The sequence below is a fragment of the Volvox carteri genome (assembly GCF_000143455.1).
Source record: "Volvox carteri f. nagariensis unplaced genomic scaffold VOLCAscaffold_60, whole genome shotgun sequence".
Classification (NCBI taxonomy): Eukaryota; Viridiplantae; Chlorophyta; class Chlorophyceae; order Chlamydomonadales; family Volvocaceae; genus Volvox; species Volvox carteri.
In genome coordinates this window covers 270,002-286,829 of record NW_003307603.1, presented here as the reverse complement: position 1 = coordinate 286,829, position 16,828 = coordinate 270,002, and the positions used below count along the sequence as shown (strand labels likewise).

The 16,828-nt window shown below is 56.3% G+C and overlaps 4 protein-coding genes across 4 annotated transcripts; 2 read left to right on the top strand and 2 right to left on the bottom strand.

The window, feature by feature from the left end:
* Nucleotides 1-1,436: 1,436 nt before the first annotated feature.
* tubB2 (beta tubulin) lies at nt 1,437-4,392 on the bottom strand. The gene is made up of 4 exons (XM_002956312.1): nt 3,848-4,392; nt 3,546-3,690; nt 3,090-3,314; nt 1,437-2,930 (listed from the first exon to the last, which is right to left on the bottom strand). Exons 1-4 carry the CDS (start codon nt 3,869-3,871, stop codon nt 1,993-1,995), a joined length of 1,332 nt encoding a protein of 443 aa, XP_002956358.1. The 5' UTR covers nt 3,872-4,392; the 3' UTR covers nt 1,437-1,992.
* A 783-nt stretch (nt 4,393-5,175) lies between these two features.
* On the bottom strand, nt 5,176-8,037 carry VOLCADRAFT_107196 (uncharacterized protein). Its single transcript, XM_002956311.1, has 6 exons — nt 7,754-8,037; nt 7,242-7,323; nt 6,948-7,024; nt 6,652-6,738; nt 5,984-6,145; nt 5,176-5,811 (listed from the first exon to the last, which is right to left on the bottom strand). Exons 1-6 carry the CDS (start codon nt 7,894-7,896, stop codon nt 5,748-5,750), a joined length of 615 nt encoding a protein of 204 aa, XP_002956357.1. The 5' UTR covers nt 7,897-8,037; the 3' UTR covers nt 5,176-5,747.
* Nucleotides 8,038-8,148: 111 nt separating this feature from the next.
* VOLCADRAFT_97355 (uncharacterized protein) lies at nt 8,149-9,980 on the top strand (the record flags this gene model as incomplete). Its single annotated transcript, XM_002956371.1, has 5 exons — nt 8,149-8,221; nt 8,456-8,673; nt 8,854-8,937; nt 9,185-9,272; nt 9,706-9,980. 5 exons carry the CDS (start codon nt 8,149-8,151, stop codon nt 9,978-9,980), a joined length of 738 nt encoding a protein of 245 aa, XP_002956417.1.
* A 359-nt stretch (nt 9,981-10,339) lies between these two features.
* VOLCADRAFT_107195 (uncharacterized protein) lies at nt 10,340-15,942 on the top strand. Its single transcript, XM_002956370.1, has 6 exons — nt 10,340-10,725; nt 11,678-11,890; nt 12,046-12,161; nt 12,396-12,880; nt 13,286-14,630; nt 15,403-15,942. The coding sequence occupies exons 1-6, from the start codon at nt 10,402-10,404 to the stop codon at nt 15,560-15,562; spliced, it is 2,643 nt and encodes an 880-aa protein (XP_002956416.1). The 5' UTR covers nt 10,340-10,401; the 3' UTR covers nt 15,563-15,942.
* The last annotated feature ends 886 nt before the right edge of the window (nt 15,943-16,828 follow it).

Sequence of the window (16,828 nt, the reverse complement as noted above, 5' to 3'; positions counted from 1 at the left end):
AATCTTTCATAATATGATATCATAAATATATTTTATTATAACATTATGAAATATATGAGAGAGAGAGAGGGGGGACCATGCATTAAGAAACTGCGAGGAAGGGTGATAGTGTGTGCGTGTGTGTTTTATGTCTCTGTATGCCTACCCTGGGAAGCCGGGTGGCCACATGGAGCTGCCACGTGTGCATCTGTTGGCGCTGCGGAGACATCGCTATGTGCGCTAGGGGGTGAGAAGCGCAAAATGCTGATTCAGCTGTGCGCTCACACACGATCACTTCTCGGTCTTCCCTCGCGGGGCCCAACGATTGCCCCCTCCATCTCCCCTCACCGACCCCGTGCCACCCGACAGGAAGCGGGCGAGGCCCTGGCCTCCAGCTACGATCCCCAGCTGCAGGCGCTGTACGGCACAGTAGGCTCATTGGCCGAGGAGCTATCCGGATGAAGGCCCTGGGGGCCCCGGGGGGTTTCCCTTTCCCCCCACCGATGTGTATCAATATGTGTACCTGTATGTATGTATGTATGTATGTATGTATGTATGTATGTATGTATGTATGTATGTATGTATGTATGTATGTTTGTATGTATATAGGTAGTATAGGTCTATTTCCCTGGGATTGGGGATGTGTAGGGAGTTGGCGTAGGAAGGTGCTTGGGTAGAAGGGGGGTTCATATGATATTGCTTAAGACCGTCGCTGTGCGCCTGGCGTTTGTCTGTTTGTGCGTACGTACGTAAACTGTGTGAAGACGGCCATCACGTGACCTTAATAAAAACATATGTTGTTCGCCTCTTTTAAGACCTCGGGGCCCCCTTATCTCCGTGGGGGTTGGTGCTCCTGCTGCGATTGTTGTTGGAGTTCTTGCCGCCCAGCAGTTGCTGCTGCTGCTGCTTCAATGTAAGACGTTTCATTACCAGTTCTACAATTCGCATCTTCAACTGTCGTCGGTGGCTGTGTTAGAACCGAGATCGGTGGGTGGAGGTAGATGGAGCCTATGTGACTGCAGGTGGAGAACACGCAGGTGTGTAGAAAGACCTTGTAGGAAGGAAGGTTCATCCCGGGTCCCAGTTTTCCGTGATGAACCCTCTTGGGGTGAGGGTGAGAAGGCCCCATCCCGGAGGCAGTGTGTCCGTTAATGTTCATTACCCAATTCTGATAGGTAAGCGGTTCCAACATATACTCTCAAGCTGCAATGGCCCGCAGCTATGGCTGTATGCTGTAACGGCGCTATCATTTGCTGCCCGGCAGCAAAACTATAGGAGGATAAGATAGGAGGATAAGATAAAACAAGTTTTGCTGCCCGGCAGTAAAACTTGTTTTATCTTATCCTCCTATCCTGCAACCACTAAGAGCGGCAACCATGTGGAGCGCACAGAGAGGATTAGCTTGGCGAAAAATGTTCGTTTGGCGTGGGCGGCCAGCCGCCTGGCCGGTGTAATATCGTGATTCGGGTTCCGTACACTACCAAGACGAACTTTTGTTTTAGGTGTCAACTCTAACACTCAGCGTCACATGTAACGTCCAGCTGGTATAGAGCCCATCACATCAAGCTAGTGTTGTTATAGCGGCTGTGTACTACCCTTACGCGTCAATGTGTATTTAATCTATTTGTTAACTATCAGATACCAGTCCACAGGGAGCAGGGATTCAATTTCCACGATTAATCCAATTGTTCGTTACAATACATCAGGATGTCACGGCAACATGGCGTTCTGCCGGCACCGAAAGAGTGTATCCAAACCCTCAACGTACTTTACGTTCAGAGGCAAAACTCCTTCCGCCTGAGCACGTGGAAAGAAGTTCAGCTCCTCTTTCAACGCGAGGAAGAACAGCTAAATGCACACGACAATCCAGACCCCCAGACAACTCAGTACGTTGCGTCCACATACTGTACATGCTACTACAGACAGTTCAGCAAGTCAAGTTAGATGTGAATAGTCATGCCTTCCTGTCATGTCAATCGTCAAAAGCAACCGAGTAGAAGTTAGTCCGCAAATCTAGTTCTCCTCCTCCTCGCCCTCGAACTCGCCCTCCTCCTCGGCCGAGGCATCCTGGTACTGCTGGTACTCAGATACCAGATCGTTCATGTTCGACTCAGCCTCAGTGAACTCCATCTCATCCATGCCCTCGCCGGTGTACCAGTGAAGGAAAGCCTTTCGCCGGAACATAGCAGTGAACTGCTCGGACACGCGCTTGAACATCTCCTGGATGGCCGTGGAGTTGCCAATGAACGTCGCCGACATCTTGAGGCCCTTGGGTGGGATGTCGCAAACCGAAGACTTGACGTTGTTCGGAATCCACTCGACGAAGTAGGACGAGTTCTTGTTCTGCACATTCAGCATCTGCTCGTCCACCTCCTTGGTGCTCATGCGTCCGCGGAATAGAGCGGAGGCCGTCAGGTAGCGGCCATGGCGAGGATCAGCGGCGCACATCATGTTCTTGGCATCCCACATTTGCTGGGTCAGCTCAGGGACGGTCAGGGCGCGGTACTGCTGGCTGCCACGGCTAGTAAGCGGGGTGAAGCCAACCATGAAGAAGTGCAGGCGGGGGAATGGAATAAGGTTCACCGCCAGCTTGCGCAGGTCAGCGTTCAGCTGGCCAGGGAAGCGGAGGCAGCAGGTGATACCAGACATGACTGCCGAGATGAGGTGGTTCAGGTCACCGAAGGTGGGAGTAGTCAGCTTCAGTGTGCGGAAGCAGATATCGTACAGGGCCTCGTTGTCGAGCACCATGCACTCGTCGGCGTTCTCAACCAGCTGGTGGACAGACAGGGTGGCGTTGTAGGGCTCAACGACGGTATCTGACACCTTGGGCGACGGGACGACCGAGAACGTGAGCATCATGCGGTCAGGGTACTCCTCACGGATCTTGCTAATCAGCAGGGTGCCCATGCCGGAGCCGGTGCCGCCACCCAGAGAGTGGCACACCTGGAAGCCTGTAGTAGGGAAATTCGCATGTTTAATTATCAATCTGGCGGCTACTCGTTGCTGGATTACTCTAAATGGCTACTAAACAATGCCAGCTACAATGTAGTAACCGCTATACGCACCATGCACGCCTCCGAAACGTTTCGGATTTGTTCCGAACCACTCACCCTGAAGGCAATCGCAGCTCTCAGCCTCCTTGCGAACAACATCCAGGACGGAGTCGATGAGCTCAGCACCCTCAGTGTAGTGGCCCTTGGCCCAGTTGTTGCCGGCGCCAGTCTGACCGAAGACGAAGTTGTCTGGACGGAAGATCTGGCCATAAGGGCCCGAGCGCACGGAGTCCATGGTACCGGGCTCCAAATCCATCAGGATGGCACGAGGCACATAGCGGCCTGCGAGGCAAAAATGAAAAGACGCATGCATCTGTCTGTGCGAAAGAGATAGGAGAAGGATTGAAGTCTCCAACTGTCAATCATGTTTATTACGCAGAGTGAATTCCAAATGGAATAACAGCAAAAGCGGAGGATTCAGGCGAATGGCAACTTTCAGGTCATTACTGCGAAAAATGTTCCTTAAGGGCACTCTGCGCACCTAAGCTTTCAGGAGAATAGAAAGCAACTTACCGCCAGTTGCCTCGTTGAAGTAGACGTTGATGCGCTCCAACTGGAGGTCGGAGTCGCCATGGTAGGTGCCGGTGGGGTCAATGCCGTGCTCATCAGAGACAACCTCCCAGAACTTGGCACCAATCTGGTTGCCGCACTGGCCACCCTGTTATGCGATGGAAGAGGCCAGGGCGGTGCGGTGTTGTCAAAGCGCGGAGACAATGGGTTCAAATCTGTAGAGGACGCGGCCCGGACAAATCCAAACTTCGGCAGCGCCTATCCTAAAAGCTGAATTGTACAAGGAGAGAGTGCTAAATCCTCACCTGAATGTGGACGATCTCACGCATGGTTGCTGGAGGCTTAATTTAAAGTCCGGAGATCACGAGGCGCCCTTGCAGGTGCCCACAAAATAGCTTAGCAGAGGCGCAAGGTCTTATATACAGTAGATGTAGTGGTCGCTTGTTATAATTTCTCTGCCCCGCAGCTTGCATTAAGTAGTCCTGCAGCCGACTGTTCGAAGTGTAAAGAGCCCGTACATGTAGGGCCCCGTTTTTCCAAAAAAATTCCGCATGGCGCCATCATGGCGGGGTGGGACGTACGTGGATTATGCATAACGTCCAGCAGGCTGGAATTTGCGTTGAAAGGAGTGTTGCTGGTAATGGTCACGTAATCTCCTGAGGACCTCAGCTCGGGCTGTCGCGACACCACCTGAATGTGGCTTGCTCAGACCTCGCGTCTTGAGAAAACGAGGTCACAATCTCAGGAATACGTCGCACGTCAGGTTGGCTCTCAGCAGCTGTTGCTATTCTGTTTACCTACAAACTCTAGAGAGCGTTCCCGCGGTTCTTTTTCTCGCACAATGCTGCAGACGAAGCCTTGTGGACAGCTGTTAGGAGAACCCTTTGGAACAGTTGGAACAGAGTTCTTCGCGCAGCTGTTCCGGTGGACATGGCTTTCATTTCGCAAATTTAAGTTGCTCAGGCTCAAGCGTTCCATATGAACATTAAACTTGAGTGCATTGACATCTTACTGGATAGATGGTAACACGATAGTAGGGAGATGGATGCCCATGGTTAGGGATGCGCACCTTTGCTTCGATATCCCACATTTGTGCTGAAGATGATTATGAGCAAGTGCGATATGACAAGCAGAGAGGCATGTATAGCAGGCGCACTTGCGGGAAGAGGTACCAAATTGGGTGCAAGACATGGGCTGGCTAATAGTGGGTGTTGCCAACGCCCAGCACCTGGGTGTAACGGGCGTGACCAGCAGGCATGCCGTATGTATGTATGTTGTTACAGGGTGGTTAACTTCGCCAGCGGCCCCTTTCCCGGGCAGTCCCTGCTCTCCCCTGCTAGGGGGGCACCCTAATCCGTCACCCCATCCTACTTCAGAATGTATTCGTATGTATGCTGACTGTTGTGGCATGTTACGGCCAGCTAAGGGCAATTACAGCGGCGATTCCAAAATTCAAGCAGGTTGGCTCAATAGTACAGGTAGTTTTGCGCCAGGAATTAATGGGTGCCCTTACCAATCCCGAGTTTTCGGGACTAACAAGAAGTGAAATCCAGCCGGTGAATGACGCAATATGAGCTGAAGGCCGGCGTAATGAGCACACTTCTCCTAGCTTACGGCCAGTACTCGTGACCCAGGATGGTTCCAGTTACATCTATGCCAATGTAGCAGATCAACATAGAGACTTCCTGAACATACTTAGCTACACGCTCTGCCCGCAATGGGTAATCCTAAGCGATGTAGGGTAGGAGGGAGGGACGCATCCGAGGAAAGGGGTACATGCGCGTGAACCACCTAAAGCTGCTAAGCTACGGTACGACATCCGTACGTTTCACTCCCTTCACTCCTTTCACTTCATCTGCACAGTTCCACTCGACCCTTGACCCGACAATACGCCCCGCAGCCACCATCACGTGTGTATAAAGCTAAATCAAGCCATCAAATAGCTTAAGAAGAAAACCCTTCCCTGCCCTCAGCCTAGCATTAAATTACGTTCGATACGCCTATCGCAATGGCGATTATCGCAACCACTATAGTCAATAATAATAGCTACATAGTTGCGAGCAATCCGCAACCCAGGCAGGGCACCTCGATTGCTTTAGCTTGCATGGCACGAACCGCGTGCGCTGTCGCATTATTATAAAAAAGCGCCAATTCAGATCCATTGAGACCCCGGCTCACGACTCCTCCGCGGGCTACTGCCTCTGGCTAGCAGCCCCCGCACCCCTTGCCGCCTGATTGAATGATCTCCCGGGTGAGCCGGTCCACGTACCTGAAGAGCAAGGGTACACAGCAGGACAACAATATGCAGAAAATGCAAAAGCAAGGGGTAGTACGTCGCCGAGTTCCCTGCAACCTACTCCTTCTATCTACCTTGCGCAGCGCCCCTCCTCCCCTCCCCTTCCCTCCCCTTCCCTCCCCTCCCCTCCCCTCCCCTTGCTTACCGCTGCCCCGCTGCGGTCTGCTGCACGAACTTGGCCACCGTCAGCCGGAGGTTCTCCTCCGTCTCGTCGCTGCTCAGCGGGTTAGACACGGAGGAGCCACAACCCTCAGTCGACCAATGGTACAGCGTGGGAACGTAGCGGACCGGACATTGTGGATCCACTCTGGAATGGCCAAGGATGTGCGGCGGCGGCGGCAGGTACCGACAGGCCGTCGCGCAACGGGAGGGAAGGGACAGGGAAGGGAAGGCATGGGAGGCTTCGGCCGCGAATGTGACTGTCTCAGTCTCAGTCGCCCAGTTAGGGTGAAGACCAGTAAGCAAATGGACCGCAACGGCCCGACACACACAGACTCACACACGCGCGCGCGACCCCCCAGCTGTGCTAGCCGCAGGGGCTGCCCCGCCCGACGCACAGCGCACACAGGCACTTGCAAAGCTTCTTCCAAACCTGGTTCGCGCTTGCCGGTGTGCATAATCCGGCGTGTAGCACGAAACACACACATACGCACACGCACACCCAGCCGCACCCCAGCCTTGGACAATGAGGATATGGAAGTGTTGCGGCGGGGCTGGTTTACGTTCTTCACCAGCAGCTAAGCTCGTTTCCTAGCCCCAGCCAGCTCCCCCACTCTCAGCTGTCGCCGGGTGGCGGTCTCAGCTGCGCCTCACCGCATGGGATGCTGCCGGTCCGCCCAGTCCGCCCGAGTCCCCACCGACACCTCCAACAGCGACCCGCCGGCCCCCAGCACCACCTCCCTGGAGCGGCCAGGGCATCAGCACGGCAGTACAGCTTCGTAAAGTTAAATGTAAACGGTTGGGGAAAACGGAAAGGGCCGCCATGGAGCCGGGGCACGTCACCCGGGACTAAGGATCGGTAGCACTAGGGGGTAGCCCACCGTCCCGGGCCCTTCGGGCGCTCCTCTAGGCGCACAGACACGCACCATGTCGCCAGCTGGCCCTCGCACCTGATGATAGGCATCGCTGCCGAGCAGTCAGGGCACCAGGGACGCCCCTCGCTGTTTAAACCGCTTGTGAAGGCCACCTGCAGCGGCAGTCGCAACAGGGTGTGGGGTCCAGTCCGCCGCCCGACAGAGGCGATACCGAAATCTGTGATCCTTTTGATTCTTATGCGCTCAGTGCGTCTGTACGTACCACGGATTGCCAGCCGCCACGCTGTAGCGCGCGCGGCGCCCAGATGCCCCCCACACACCCGCCCTCCCTCCCGGCCCAGCTCGCTTGCCGGCTCGGCACACACTTACGAAGTGCGGCTCGGCATGGTCGAGCAGCTCCGGTAGGACTGACTTGTACTCGCTGTGATGAACTACGCGGTGGAGCTTTCGCCTGGGACGCAGGTCGTGAGAGAGTCAGGAGACAGGGCATGATGTGAGCTGCAGGAGAGTGGAGGGCGACGGGGAAGCTGCAGCCCGGAGTGTACTGCGTGTCGCTGTTCTAATGAGTCACCAGACCAGCTGGTCTTGTAGATATAGGACGAGTATATGGAGGTGCGGAGGAAAAACTGGGGTTCGTGTGGCCCTTGCGTCTTAGGGGGCCGTTTAGACGGGCAATTTGTTGTACTCGTGCCGCAGCCCAGCTGCTCCCCGAGAGTGTAAAATAGACCGATTGGAGGTGAATCTTAGGATAGTGTTGTCCTCTTGTTGATTACGGCTACCTGGCTAGTCTTTGCGGACATTTTGGATATGTCCCCGGGGTCACCCGGCCAAGGTCAAGTTACGGAAGGACAGCATCTGAACGGAAAACAATACCTACTTGCCAAATAGATGTAACGGCTGCGAGCCAGCGATGCGCCTGGCGTGGAAAACCTGGGTCCCCACAAGCACCAGCGTGGTAACGATGAGGACGACACTCACACTTGCCGCCCATGAATAAGATCGAGGATGGTAATGATGATGACATTGATGCTTTCCATGTGGTTGCGCCATGTTGGAAATTGACCTCAGAGAGGATCCACCAAGCTAAAGTTCAGACAGAGTTCCCAAAATGCGACGCATTACGTTATATGAAAAATAAGCGTTCGCACCCAACTGCCATATTACTTCAGCACCCCCTAATATTATATTGGTTGGCAGTCGGCTCCTGCATCTGTCACTGTATGCAAGGTACAACAGCGTCGAGCGGTTAAACAGCACATCCGCAAGTAGCAAAGCCATGCTACGAACTCTATCTACATGCGCCTATGGCATGTTGCATGCCTGGCCTGTCAAGCTTCGTGCTTCGGAAGGTGAGGACACTGAAGAATCCGACATGCGCGTGAGACTTACACCCGCTCCAACGCGTTATTGATCATGTCATGATTTCAACATTCGGAAATGAACTTCATTCGTTTATCTGCCCTCCTCTTCTCCATTCGCCTCCAGCGTTCACCCCCTTGTTCCAGCGCAAAACCCTACACAATTCGTGGTTGCAGGTGGTCACCTTGCCTTGAACGCACTTCGATGCGCCGCCTGCACAACAGTGCGTCACTCCTCCGGTGCTTCGGAAGCAGCTTCTATGTCCCCACCTCTTTTTGTGCCGCGCAACATCTGGTGCATCGGCCGCAACTATGCTGAGCACGCCCGCGAGCTGGGCAACGAAGTTCCAAGCGTTCCCATGATTTTCCTCAAGGCGGGCACATCCGCAGTGGCTCCTGGAGACCTGCTGCTCCCGAGCTGGTCGACGGACGTGCACCATGAGGTAGTTATAGTCTGTGTGTATGTGCACAACGACTAAGTCATGTGTATCTGTGTGCGTCTATTTAAGTGTGTGCGTGTTTTCGCCTTTATTTGGAGGGAAAGATTTAACTTACGGTGTCGTATCACTTGCTCTGCAGCCGTCAAAATGCCCTTCTGATATGCCCCATCGGCCCAACTGCAGGTGGAGCTGGCAGTTGAACTGGGAGCGGACCTTAGCCCTGTTCGCGCGGCGGTGGCACTGGACCTTACGGCGCGTGATGTACAGGTGTGTGTGTGTGTATGAATGATCTGAGCCGCGGGCAGGAATTGGCGGAGGTGTGTGTCTGGCTCTCTTTCTGTCTGTCTGTCCATGTCTGTCAAGCAATTTGAGCTCGCAAAGGTGCTTCTAATTCCCAGTATTTTATTGTGCTGCCTTTGGCTGTCTCCCTCTCTCTCCCCCGTTCTCTCTCGTCTCGCCTTCGCTCACTCCGTCTCTCTCCCCCTTCGCTTCCTCCGTCTCTCTCTCCTGTCAGGCGCAACTCAAGAAGCAGCAATGGCCGTGGACGCTCGCCAAGAGCTTCACAGGGTCGACACCTCTGGGGCCACCCTTCAGTCTTCTAGGTGGGATATGTGTCTGTGGGACAGAAATGCAATGAATGGCCTTCAGGCGGGGCCGGACTGAGAAACAGTCCGGACTGGGAAACAGTCCGGACTGGGAAACACACTGTGCGGCGCATTTTGACGAAACGCCCGTCGACCACTTTACACTTCGATTATAACCTTGTTGGGGGGGAGGGCATTAGTTCGCAATCCAAACACGTCCTGACCGACTAGCGAGCCGAGGGCCAGTTAGGCGGAGGGTCGCTCTACACAGGAGGCTGTACCGCTCGTAGGCGTGGTGTCTCTTGCCTTAGGATGCCGAAGGAGCTGCGTGCACATGTGTGTGCTGATGAGCCCACCGCTGCCGCTGCTGGGGCTGGGGCTGGGGCTGGGCCTGGGGTGTTGTACTACCGTCCACTTCCACGTCCATTTCCACTTCCACTTGCTCCGACAGGTGTGGATCCCGCGTCGCTGGTACTCACCTTGGATGTAAACGGCGTGCGAAGGCAGACAGGGCGAACTGCTGACATGATCTTCAGCCTGCAGAAACAGGTGCAATACGTGCAGCAGCACTTCCCGGTGGCGCCAGGCGACGTGTTGCTCACGGGCACGCCACCGGGCGTGTCGGCGATGCGGCCCGGGGATGAGGTTGTGGCCCGAGTGCTCGGGCCGTCAGGGGCCGTGCTGAGTGAAGGGACTTGGCGTGTGACTGCGAGTCCGAACAGCTGATGGTGGGGCCGGGAATACCTCGGGCGCTGATGCGTTGAGGTGTTGTGCCCGAGGAAAGCCAGGAGGCGAAATGGCGGGTGACCAAGTGATGCTATGCATATATTAACTTTGCCAGAGCCCTTGTGCTATAGCGTGTGCATGTAGGGTGTTTGGTTACTATATTATAATAACCTTTGGCATCCTAGATCTGTTCTAGAGCGTGGAGCTCATTCTCGTGGAGGTTGAAAGACTTGAGGCACGAAGTGGTCCGGGGCGTTACTAAGTAAGAAACGTTTAGAGCCTCCGTCGCTCCGAAGCCTTCGGAGAATGATGCATAACCTGGGGAATGTTCGTAGGGTTTTTTATTGGCACCGGCAGAGGGCATACCTACGATTTAAAGTATGTATTTAAAGTATGTGATAAGCCAGCCTTCCCAAGGCCCATGGCCTATTCGGCCATGTCGCCAAGGCCCATGGCCTATTCGGCTCGAGAGAGCATCAATTACAGAGCGCAACCTTGGTTGACAATCCAGGCGTGCGATAGTAGGAGGGCGGTTGTTGTGCATAGCCGGCAGCGTGGTTTTGGCTCTGAATCGCTGGAGCACGCAATTCAGATAATTAACAAGTTGATTTTTGAACATGAGCAACGACGCCAGCGGCAACGTGCAAGGCGAGCAGACGCTAAGGGTGGGATGGAAGTTGATGTCCAGCCTGTCGGCAAACCCATTACGTTTAAGGCGTCTGCAAGCACTGAAAAGCTCGTGAAGGTAAGACCCTCCCAATCAGTCAATTCACGAACTGGTTCGGCCTACAGTAGCGTAACACCCGGCGAATTGCAACGCACGTTGGCTTGCTGGCACACCTTGTCTGTGCCTCGCCTTCTAGCATCCTAACCAGGCGTAGTAACGACATGCAGTGTTCGCTAAGCCATGTGTCCTGGGCTGGACGTGCATTCGCGCGGTTCGCAGAAGTGCACATCTTATACGCAGCACGTCTTATACCTGGCACCCTGATACAACCCTTTCACATGCATCACGACAAGCATATGCGTCACGAATTAAAAAAGTAGGCCAACCAGGGATGCGCCTTTCCCCAGCCCGATCGCGATCCCTCAATTTGCGTGGTAGTGTCCCCGTCATGCTGTTCACCCCCTCGGAACCCCTATCCAGGGCCTCCGAACAGGCCGCTCAACACGGGGCAGAGGCCTTCTGGCAGTCCTGGACCAATACCACTAATACCACCATCACCAGGGTCCTCACGGCACTAGGCGCACTAAACTTCACCCGCCTTTACCACCAGGGTTCCTAGGCCACGCTATCCCAACTCCTTAGGGCTCATCTCCACCCCCTCCTGCTGTGTGTCGTAGTCGCTGGTTTTCCTCTTCCCCAATCTCCTTTCCCCCCACCACCCTAGGTGCTTTGGACGACATTGGTAGTTTAGCCTTTGCTCCTCGCATCATCTTCATCACCATCACCACCACCACCATCATCATCATCATCATCATCATCTTCATCATCATCTTCATCATCATCATCACCATCATCATCTTCATCATCATCATCATCATCATCATCATCATCATCATCATCATCACCATCATCATCATCATCATCATCATCATCATCATCATCATCATCATCATCATCATCATCATCACCATATGATTTCCCCCCTTTCCCCCCCACTCTCCCCTTCCCACCCGCAACCCACAACCCGCAGGAACCCCGGGGCCCCAGTTTCCCCCCTCGCAGCCTCTCCGCCTACCTGGCGCTGCCCCTGGACCAGTATTCCCTTCTGGATCCAGGTTGGATCTCCCGTTCCCCCTCCGCCCCGGACGTGTTCGTGCTGCGTGTTCCCCTGTTCGACCTGGTGGGACTGGAGCTGCAGCCGCAAATCACCGTGAGGGTGTCCCTAGACACCCGGAGCAACCAGGTGTGTGTATGTTATGTATGTATGTATGTATGTACGTACGTACGTAATGTATGTATGTATGTGCGGGGTAGGCCTTGCGGTGTGTATGTGTGTGTGTTCCACATCCGCGTCCCCCCATCGATCACCCACCCACCCACACATTCCCTGCCGTACAGGTGCACTTCTACGCGGACCAGTTCAAGGTGGGCGACCCACGGTTCGATGCGGACTTCAAACTCGCCATGAAGGCCACCTTGCGCAACAAGCCCGTGCCCACTTTGCGACCCCTCAGGTGGGCCGAACAGAGCCCAGGTCGGGGGGGGCTGTCCCCGCGCTCCGGGCGCGTCCTGGGCCTTTCAGGTTGCAGCCCGTGGGGCCCCGCTGAGCCCCGGGTCCCGGGTACCCGGACGTCTTTCCGAGGGCGGAGGGGGGGTGGGTGGCGTGCAAGCCAGCCGAGGCAGAGGGTTGTTGGTGGGGGTTCTGCTACCTCTTCAAAGCCTGGGCCGGTGTGTCCCCTCCCGTGCAGGTCGATAAAGCGTATGTGGGCCAGGGCGGGGGGTCGCGGTGGGGGCGGTGGCGGCGGCGGCGGCAAGGCAGCCGCTGACCTGGGCGCCGTTGGGGGCGGCGGCAGCGCTGATGCGTCGCCAGTCGGGCAGCGGGCAGCTTCTGCCGCGACGGGGTCGTACGGCAATGGTGGCGACGCAGGAAGCCCGGCCAGGTCTGACGCCGATGAGGACGACATTGTCATAACAGTCATAGATGTGGACGGCGTTGACGACGGCTCGGGGCGGCCGAGCGGATCGAGCTCCGGCGGCGGAGCCGGAGAGGAAAAAAGCAGGTACGGCAGCTTTGTCGACGGTGGACACCGGCACCGGGCTGCGCACGGTGCATACGGCTCGTACGAGGCGGCGGAAGTGGTGGATGTCGAAATGGCGGCCGGCAGTTTCCCGCCGGGATCCCGCGCCGTTCCTAATGTATCACAGCTTGAGATTGTCGTACACGACCAGGAGGGTACGGCCACTGGGCTGGTTCCTTCCTCTACGGAACCACCGGGTGCCGCTAGCGGCCCCCCTGTGGCAGTAGCTGCTGTGGGGATCCACCACGACGGCGACCGCCCTGACAGGGGCAGCAGTGGCAGTGGCAGTAGCAATAGAAGCATGAGCGGGGACATGGCTCGTAGCAGCCCCACAGACAGGCGGCACGATGGGGCCGGCAGTAGCAGCAGCAGCAGCAGTAACATCAGTCGGAGCAGCAGCGGCAGCAGCAGCACAACATGCGATACTCGTAGCGATGTGGAGGAATCTGACACGGCATGTAGGAACGGCGATGTGAGCAGTGTCAGCGGCACCGGTGACGGTGACGGCGGCGGCAAGCAGGTATGGCCGCCAGCCGCATACGGGCCCGCGCACCCCGCAGCTTCACCCGCCGCCGTGACCATCGCGGAAGCCGGTCGAGGACCTGCTGACGCCACCTCGCAATCCACTGCCGCGATGGGGCCGGCACCAGCAACAGGCCCCGTGACCGCATCGCAAGCTTCGGCAGCAGCAGCAAGACCATTGCCAGTTGCGGCAGGGCCACCTAATGTACGGCATCCGGCGGTGGCGGTTGCGACTACCGCGGCTCCTGCTGGCTCGCCGCGGGAGCTGCCGAGTGTGGCCCCTTTCGTTGAAGATGCCGTACTGTACGTACCGGCGAACCAGTGGGGCAGAGCAGTAGTCAGCGGCCAGTCGGGCTCCGGAACCAGTCGTACGGCAGCCTCCGCACCCACGGGGGCGGCGACGGTGACGGCAAGAGCGGTTGCAGCGGTAGTGCCAGTGGCGACGACGTCGTCAGCCAAAGCCGACGCGGACGCACGTCCTGCAGGCGCAGACGCCCTCGACAGCGATGTCACGCTTGCTGGACCTGGGAGCACGTCCTGGTCGGCCTTGGGCAGTGCTGACGTCCGATCACGGGACGGGTTGAAGGAGGCTGGGGCGCGCAGTAGCAGGAGTTCAGCCGCCGTGGGAGTGCAAAGTACGATGGCGGCGTATCGGGCTACTGGATTGGCCGGAGCTGCGACGGGAGCGACCCAGGACCAGGAAGGCGGTAGCGGTGGCGGGCGAGGAAGCAGTACACGCACCGTCGGCAGTAGCACGGAGGGGGCCATCATGCCATCGACGGAGCCGACGGCAGCGGCAGAGACGACGACGGCGGTAGAGACGGCAGCAGCAGCAGTGGCGCCGTCTACGAATGGCGCCGCGGCAGTGCACGGCAGTCCGGCGGTCAACAGCTCCGCTACTGCTGCCGCTACCTCTATGCCGCCGGGGGCTGCTACAGCGGCACACAGTCTGAGCGGCGCCGCCTCCGAACAACATGTGGCGGAGAGCACTGCCAGCAGTAGCAGCATAAGCACTGCTACCACCACCACCAATAACACCAATAGCAACAGCAACAACAGCACTAGCGGCAGCGGCGCCCAGGGTGACCTGCCATCGACAGCGAGCCCGCCGTCGGCGGCGGAGTCTTCAGCCCAACTCAGCGGCGAACCCGCCGCCGCAAATCCTTTTGTAGCTGCCGGTGGCGGCGGCGCCGCCGCCGCGGAGGAGGACGCCACTGCGCTACTAGTGGGCAGTGTGGACGTTGCCATGACTGTGATGTTGCCGCCAGCGCTTGCGACGGTGCCTCGGCCGCTGCTGCGTATGGCGGGCAACCTCATTGCGCGATACGCCATCGCTTCACTGCTGCCGTCCTTCCTTGATTTGCTTGTGGCTGACTATGGCAGGTAGGTAGGAGAGCTGTGAGGTGGGGCAGAAACGTGTGGAAAGTCACGAAAAGCCTTAGAGAAATTGATTTGCCCCCAACTTTTTACGCAAGAAAGAACAGATTAGGCAACACCAGCGCTATCAGCAGTTTCTCATCTCGTTCGGGCGAAACCTAAGCTTTTATGCCCACAGTTTGGTAGGATGCTGGTTTTCAGCTGAATTGGAAGAGACCTGCAGCATGCAGCTATGTATTGGAGAAGGGAATCGACCCACCACCACCACTGCCGGGCCGTCCGGCGCCAGGTTAAGCAGCTCAGGTATGATTCCGACAACTCCCTTATTACGTTCGTACTTACTTACCTGGCCCGCATTTTGAGATGGTCAAGTTGGTTTTCGGTCTGACCTCTTGACTTCACCATTGCACTCCGCGAGTTCACTGGGCGGTCAGGTGTCGGCCCTTCAGGGCTAAGAATTACTGTAATGCTGAATATTCGCGTAAATCGCGACCTCGGCCCCAAGTATGTAGGACATGTTCTGCCGTTACTGTACAAACTAGCTCCTGTCCGCTGCAAACACGGTTACCCTTGCGAAGCACTCACCTTGCGCACCTATCTCCGCCGTGCATGGTTTAAACCGCGGGATCTCGTTCCATTCGCACACGCTTTGCAAGTTCTGTAATAGGAAACAAGATCCAATAGAGCTAGATAGATGCGGGACGTTGAAGGAGCCCAGTTGTATTTCGTTTTGGTATCGCTAACACGCCGCGTGTGCATTCGATGTGTGATGGGGCAGGTGGTCATCCGGCCAAACGGTGGCGGCGCGTGCGGCTCCTGTGGGGAGTCTGGCGGCGGTTGCGGCGGCCAATGCGAGCCCCATGCGGGCGGCTGCGCCCGGGGCACGAACACCTCAACAAGGCGGGCAGGTGCAGCAGAAGAAGCCGGAGCAGGAGTAGCAACTTGGAGTGTAGCTGGCGTGTGGGCGGGATCCACATCATGAGATTGGGTTATAGCTTGTAGGACTTGAGGACTTGGTGGCTTCGGGTGTTGCTGGTACCAGGAGTGTCTCCTTTTTTATGTTGCCTCCAACACAGAGGATCTGTAAGGATGAGCTTTTTGTCGTTGCAGTGTTGCTGTTTGCATGTTAACGACGATATGGGATTAAGCTATTGCTACGAATACAGTAACGCTCGTTGAAACGTGAGGACACGTGCATTGACCCTGTATGTCGACAAGGGCCGTCGACATGTGCTCTGGGCTCACTCTATCCCGAGTAACAAAACGAAAATCGCAAGGGGGGACGTTGTGCGGTAAATCGATGAAAATTAATAGCAAGAGTGCAGTGCCGTACGGCAGCGTTTTGTGAGCACGTGTGAAACACCTACATCGCGTCTCAAGCGAAAGGGCAGTGAGCAGCGTGCAGCCCCCGTCAGCAGAGATGGAGTTATCCTGAATGACCAGCGTCCTACGGGTCGTGTGTGTGGTGCGCTGCCAGTGGGGTCAGTCTGGCCAATGCGCGTCGGAGGGGTGGTGGTGCTGGAGGCCAATGTCTGCGAGGCCAAGACAGTCCACTAAGCCTATCCAGCCTATTTCACAAGGTGCATGGATGGCGCTGCCGGTGTAAAAGCATGTTCCGCACATTTAAATGTAGATGGAAAGAAGCTCTGGGTTTATTAAAGTGACAGTATTTAATAAATGAAAGAGGGAAAGCATACGCAAGGAGCCTAACCATTTCCACAAAGCTAAAAACATGTAGCATACCCCCCTGTTGACATGTACAGGTGTTGACACCACCGCGTGAACTCCCACGTGAGGAGGAGGACGCCACGCTTAGCTGCTCACGAGGGGCACACGTCCGAATGTAGAGGCAGCCAGCCGGCCTGCCAGCCAACCAGCCAGCAGAAGCCAAAAGCAAAGCTACAGTCCACCAGTGCACTCACAAACAAACAAACCAAACCAACAGGTTCGCTGTTACCCTGAGTGAAGAACAGTCCAGCTCCAGACATTCCGCACCGTTCCTGCTAGCTATCCTGCAGCTTGCACCGATATAAACCTCAGCGGCCCATCTTCTTCTCTGCCCGACCTAAGCGACGGCATACCCCGGGCCCGCGGCACAGCCACCACAGAGGTACCTCTCACTAACAGATATTTCCACAAAAAAAATACCCGGTTCCAATTCGCAAAAACACCTCAACGCGTTGTACCGCTGCACAGCTGCGCCG

Excerpts from the sequence above, each read along its gene's own strand:
- tubB2 (XM_002956312.1), bottom strand. The coding sequence starts at position 3,871 with ATGCGTGAGATCGTCCACATTCAG. Across the intron at positions 3,315-3,545 it reads CTTCAACGAGGCAACTGGCG|GCCGCTATGTGCCTCGTGCC; the intron begins GTAAGTTGCTTT and ends TTTGCCTCGCAG. Across the intron at positions 2,931-3,089 it reads GAGCTGCGATTGCCTTCAGG|GCTTCCAGGTGTGCCACTCT; the intron begins GTGAGTGGTTCG and ends TCCCTACTACAG.
- VOLCADRAFT_107196 (XM_002956311.1), bottom strand. The coding sequence starts at position 7,896 with ATGTCATCATCATTACCATCCTCGATCTTATTCATGGGCGGCAAGTGT. Across the intron at positions 7,025-7,241 it reads ACCATGCCGAGCCGCACTTC|GTGGCCTTCACAAGCGGTTT; the intron begins GTAAGTGTGTGC and ends CTGCCGCTGCAG. Across the intron at positions 5,812-5,983 it reads CAGACCGCAGCGGGGCAGCG|GTACGTGGACCGGCTCACCC; the intron begins GTAAGCAAGGGG and ends CTTGCTCTTCAG.
- VOLCADRAFT_107195 (XM_002956370.1), top strand. The coding sequence starts at position 10,402 with ATGGCCTATTCGGCCATGTCGCCAAGGCCCATGGCCTATTCGGCTCGA. Across the intron at positions 12,162-12,395 it reads CCCACTTTGCGACCCCTCAG|GTCGATAAAGCGTATGTGGG; the intron begins GTGGGCCGAACA and ends CCTCCCGTGCAG. Across the intron at positions 12,881-13,285 it reads TGTCGTACACGACCAGGAGG|CTTCACCCGCCGCCGTGACC; the intron begins GTACGGCCACTG and ends CGCACCCCGCAG.